Source organism: Vigna radiata, chromosome 2 (assembly GCF_000741045.1).
Source record: "Vigna radiata var. radiata cultivar VC1973A chromosome 2, Vradiata_ver6, whole genome shotgun sequence".
Lineage (NCBI taxonomy): Eukaryota > Viridiplantae > Streptophyta > Magnoliopsida > Fabales > Fabaceae > Vigna > Vigna radiata.
In genome coordinates this window covers 11,902,858-11,908,649 of record NC_028352.1, presented here as the reverse complement: position 1 = coordinate 11,908,649, position 5,792 = coordinate 11,902,858, and the positions used below count along the sequence as shown (strand labels likewise).

General features: G+C 44.1%; 2 protein-coding genes across 2 annotated transcripts in view; both read left to right on the top strand.

The window, feature by feature from the left end:
- The first annotated feature begins 270 nt into the window (after positions 1–270).
- Positions 271–1,464, top strand: LOC106780453. Its single transcript, XM_014668743.1, has one exon. The coding sequence runs from the start codon at positions 271–273 to the stop codon at positions 1,462–1,464; it is 1,194 nt and encodes a 397-aa protein (XP_014524229.1).
- A 4,085-nt stretch (positions 1,465–5,549) lies between these two features.
- Positions 5,550–5,792, top strand: part of LOC106780436 (shaggy-related protein kinase eta-like) — a 45,022-nt gene continuing 44,779 nt past the window's right edge. Inside the window, exon 1 of the mRNA XM_022776277.1 lies at positions 5,550–5,624. Coding sequence (XP_022631998.1) covers positions 5,550–5,624 — 75 coding nt within the window. The remainder of the gene's footprint in view (positions 5,625–5,792) is intronic.

The following is a 5,792-nucleotide window of genomic DNA, read 5'->3' as shown; positions in this document are numbered from 1 at the left end:
CTAATACCGATGATGATCCCATGGAGATGATGAGAACGATGCGGGATCTGATGCAGTCTATGCAGCAGCAGAATTCTGCTTTGGTGCAACAGAATACACTAGCCATGCAGCAACTGGAAGCTGCAAGGACTTCAGCTGAGGCCTCTCAGAGGTTCTACATCTACTCCAGCCCCAGTGCAAGAATGGACATTGGAGAACTTTCTACAGCACTGTCCTGCCAGATTTACTGGGCAGTGCACACCGGATGAGGCTGATCAGTGGCTCAGGGATATGGAGAGGATTTATCAGGCTAAGAGGTGCCCTGAAGAGAACAGACTGTCATATACAGAGTATTTACTTTCAGGCGATGCTAGTCATTGGTGGAGTAGTGCTAGATCATTATTGGAGAGTACTAATGTTCCAATCACTTGGGACACTTTCAAAACCAAGTTCTATGAGGAATACTTTCCTAACAGTGTGCGATTCGCCAAAGAGGTTGAGTTCTTGCAACTGGTTCAGGGTAATATGATAGTCTCAGAGTATGCAGATAAGTTTAAACACCTGTTGCGGTTTCATACCCTGGCCATGAATGAGGAATACCAGTGTCGGAAATTCGAGAATGGGTTGAGAAGCGACCTCAAGATCTTGGTTGCTGGCTTTTGTATCCAACAGTTTCCCGTTCTAGTGGAGAGAACTAAGATGATGGAACGGATGAAGAGAGAATCGGACAGCCAGAGTAGTCAACCACTGAGAGTTAGTGGTCCAGTGACGATGAGGAGTGGATCCAGTTCCAGAGTGACTCCTTACTCTAGACCTGCTGCTTCCCATGGGTCTAGAGGATCTTCATCATCTCACTCCTCCGTTCATCAAACTCCAGTGAGTACGCCTGGAGGTATCCGCTGTTTTGGGTGTGGCGGACCTCATCTACTATCTGTCTGCCCTCAGAAGACAGGATTCCGGAGGTGTAACAGGTGCGGACAGCCGGGACACTTTGAGAGAGACTGCCCTATGGGTAGGAGGACTGTTGTTCATCCTCAGCCGGTTGACAGAGCTATCCAGAGGGGTGGTGTTAGACCCTTGGCGACGGGTAGAGTGTATGCAGTTACTGGTGCANAGGCTGCCAGCTCAGGTAANCTCATCANTGGTAGCTGTTTGTTGCGTGANNANNCTTGTATGGTATTGTTTGACTCGGGNGCAACACATTCCTTTATCTCGGAGGAATGTGTTGAGANGTTGGGATTANCTATGGAGAGATTGCACTTCGATCTGGTAGTGTCTACACCANCATCTGGGTTGATCAAGACATCGANTGTCTGCATTCGATGCCCGATTGTGGTAGAGGGACGTCGGTTCAAGGTGAACCTCATCTGCTTGCCTTTGCAAGGATTAGAAATCATCCTTGGTATGGATTGGTTATCTACCAATCATATTCTCTTAGATTGCGGTGAGAAGAAATTAGTATTCTCTAATGAGCACGAGTATTAGCCTATATCACTCGGCGTTCTTAGACAGGAGATCTTTGAGGGAGCTAGCTGCTTCCTTGTCATGTCTCACTTAGAGGGAGACTCCTCCATGCCATTAGATCAAGTTGCCAACCTTCCAGTGGTAGCTGAATTCTTAGATGTCTTCCCTGAGGAAGTTCCTGGACTACCTCCTCCTAGAGAGGTAGAGTTCTCTATAGACCTTGTGCCACAAGCAGGGCCTATCTCTATTGCTCCTTACCGCATGGCGCCTGCTGAGCTTGCTGAGCTGAAGAAACAAATTGAGGAATTGCTTGAGAAGCAATTTATTAGGCCAAGCGTCTCTCCNTGGGGTGCTCCAGTATTATTGGTAAAGAAGAAANACGGTAGTTCTCGTCTGTNTGTAGACTACCAGCAATTGAATAAATTGACCATCAAGAACAAGTATCCGCTGCCAAGAATTGATGACTTGATGGATCAATTACATGGAGCTGCAATCTTTTCAAAGATTGATTTGAGGTCGGGTTACCATCAGATATTGGTCAAAGCTGATGATATACAGAAGACAGCTTTCCGGTCTAGATATGGCCATTATGAGTACGTCATCATGCCTTTCGGTGTGACCAATGCCCCGGCCATTTTCATGGATTACATGAACCGGATCTTCCGACCATTCTTGGATAAGTTTGTTGTCGTATTCATTGATGACATCCTTATCTATTCTAAGACAAGAGAAGAGCACGCNGATCACCTTAGAACGGTGCTTGAAGTGTTGAGAGAAAGGAAATTATATGCCAAGCTTTCTAAGTGTGAGTTTTGGATGGAAGAGGTGCAATTTTTAGGACATGTGATTTCAGCTGGAGGCATTTCTGTGGATCCAACTAAGGTGTAAGCTGTGTTGCAATGGGAAAGGCCTAAAACTGTTACAGAAGTTAGAAGCTTTGTTGGATTGGCGGGCTATTATCGCCGTTTTATTAAAAATTTCTCCAGGATTGTAGCGNCGTTGACTCAGTTGACACGGAAAGACCATCCNTTTGCTTGGACCGATAAGTGTGAAACTTGCTTTCAGGAACTAAAGCAAAAGTTAACTAGTGCTCCCGTGCTTATCATTCCAGATACAGGAAAGCCCTTTGAAGTATTCTGTGACGCGTCTCACCAAGGGCTTGGTTGTGTTTTGATGCAAGAGAAGCGGGTTGTGGCTTATGCCTCAAGACAGCTGAAAGTTCATGAGAAGAATTATCCGACTCATGACCTGGAGCTAGCAGCTGTAGTCTTTGCTTTGAAGATTTGGAGACACTATTTGTATGGCTCTCAGTTTCAGGTATTCAGTGATCACAAGAGTCTCAAATATCTCTTTGATCAAAAAGAGCTGAATATAAGACAATGCCGATGGATGGAGTTCTTAAAAGACTATGATTTTGATCTGCTGTATCATCCCGGCAAGGCTAACGTTGTAGCAGATGCCTTAAGCAGAAAAACAGTACATATATCTACTTTGATGGTCAAAGAGTTGGAACTTGTTGAGAGCTTTAGTGATCTAAAGCTAGACGTGAAATTTGAGACTGGTGGGATTAAATGCTGCAAACTGGTGATACACAGTAGTGTTTTTGATNACGGTAGTTCTCGTCTGTGTGTAGACTACCAGCAATTGAATAAATTGACCATCAAGAACAAGTATCCGCTGCCAAGAATTGATGACTTGATGGATCAATTACATGGAGCTGCAATCTTTTCAAAGATTGATTTGAGGTCGGGTTACCATCAGATATTGGTCAAAGCTGATGATATACAGAAGACAGCTTTCCGGTCTAGATATGGCCATTATGAGTACGTCATCATGCCTTTCGGTGTGACCAATGCCCCGGCCATTTTCATGGATTACATGAACCGGATCTTCCGACCATTCTTGGATAAGTTTGTTGTCGTATTCATTGATGACATCCTTATCTATTCTAAGACAAGAGAAGAGCACGCNGATCACCTTAGAACGGTGCTTGAAGTGTTGAGAGAAAGGAAATTATATGCCAAGCTTTCTAAGTGTGAGTTTTGGATGGAAGAGGTGCAATTTTTAGGACATGTGATTTCAGCTGGAGGCATTTCTGTGGATCCAACTAAGGTGTAAGCTGTGTTGCAATGGGAAAGGCCTAAAACTGTTACAGAAGTTAGAAGCTTTGTTGGATTGGCGGGCTATTATCGCCGTTTTATTAAAAATTTCTCCAGGATTGTAGCGNCGTTGACTCAGTTGACACGGAAAGACCATCCNTTTGCTTGGACCGATAAGTGTGAAACTTGCTTTCAGGAACTAAAGCAAAAGTTAACTAGTGCTCCCGTGCTTATCATTCCAGATACAGGAAAGCCCTTTGAAGTATTCTGTGACGCGTCTCACCAAGGGCTTGGTTGTGTTTTGATGCAAGAGAAGCGGGTTGTGGCTTATGCCTCAAGACAGCTGAAAGTTCATGAGAAGAATTATCCGACTCATGACCTGGAGCTAGCAGCTGTAGTCTTTGCTTTGAAGATTTGGAGACACTATTTGTATGGCTCTCAGTTTCAGGTATTCAGTGATCACAAGAGTCTCAAATATCTCTTTGATCAAAAAGAGCTGAATATAAGACAATGCCGATGGATGGAGTTCTTAAAAGACTATGATTTTGATCTGCTGTATCATCCCGGCAAGGCTAACGTTGTAGCAGATGCCTTAAGCAGAAAAACAGTACATATATCTACTTTGATGGTCAAAGAGTTGGAACTTGTTGAGAGCTTTAGTGATCTAAAGCTAGACGTGAAATTTGAGACTGGTGGGATTAAATGCTGCAAACTGGTGATACACAGTAGTGTTTTTGATAGAATTATGGAGGGACAGCTCACAGATCCAGAACTCATGAAATCTAGATCACTGATTGGCACTGAGCAAGGGAAGTGGTTTAACACCGGTACAGATGGTATGCTAAGGTTCAAAGGGAGAACCTGTGTACCAAATGATAATGAGCTGAAGAGAATCATTTTGGAAGAAGGCCACCGGAGTCGTTTTAGCATGCGTCCTGGCATGACTAAAATGTATAAGGACCTGAAGATGTCGTTTTGGTGGTCAGGCATAAAGGCTGATATAGCTCGTTTTAATTTCATCTTGCTTGACATGCCAGAAGGTCAAAATTGAGCATCAACGTCCTGGAGGTACACTTCAGCCATTAGATGTCCCTGAGTGGAAATGGGATAGCATCGCTATGGATTTTGTTACCCATTTGCCACGTACAGTTAGAGGTCATGATGCGATCTGGGTGATTGTTGACAGACTGACCAAGAGTGCTCACTTCTTGGCTATCAGCTTGAAGATGCCTATGTCCAAACTTGCTCAGCTGTATATTAAGGAGATAGTGAGACTTCATGGCGTACCTTCCAGCATAGTGTCTGATAGAGATNNGCGCTTTACCTCCAGATTTTGGCAGACTTTACAGATGGAGATGGGCAGTAGGCTGCAGATGAGTTCTGCTTATCATCCTCAGACCGATGGTCAGTCTGAGAGGACCATTCAGACCCTGGAGGACTTGCTGAGAACGTGTGTATTGGATCATTTGGGGGCTTGGGACGATGTGTTGTCATTGGTAGAGTTTACCTATAACAACAGTTTCCAAGCCAGTATTGGAATGGCACCGTTTGAGGCCTTATATGGGAGACGTTGCAGGACACCATTATGTTGGTTCCAGGAGGGTGAGTCTATTTTGACTGGGCCAGAGATTGTGCAGCAGACTACTGCGAAGGTGAAGTTGCTTCAAGGGCGGATGCAAGCTTCTCAGAGTCGACAAAAAGCTTATGCAGATAAGAGGCGTAGGCTAGTGGAGTTTGAGGCTGGTGATCATGTATTTCTGCGTGTTACCCCTACTACTGGTGTAGGTATATCAATCCGCGCCAAGAAACTGTCTCCTAGATACCTTGGTCCTTATCAGATCATCAAACGCATCGGACCAGTTGCTTATGAGATAGCTATGCCTCCTCAACTAGCAAATCTTCATCCAATTTTCCATGTGTCCCAGTTGAGAAAATACATAGCCAACCCTAGCCAACCCTGCTCATGTGATTGAATCTGATGATGTGCAAGTCAAAGAAGATCTCTCAATGGAGGTGCAGCCTGTGAGAATTGAGGATATTCGTTATAGGCAACTAAAAAGGAAGACCATCACTCTTGTCAAGGTTGCTTGGGACAACAAAACCGGAGACTACACTTGGGAACTAGAGGACAAAATGAGAGAGTCCTACCCTCATCTGTTCTCAAGTAAGCTTTAATTTTCGAGGTTGAAAATTTTTGTTGTTGGGGAGAATGTAATAACCTATAAATTAAAATTTTAATTTTTAAGAATA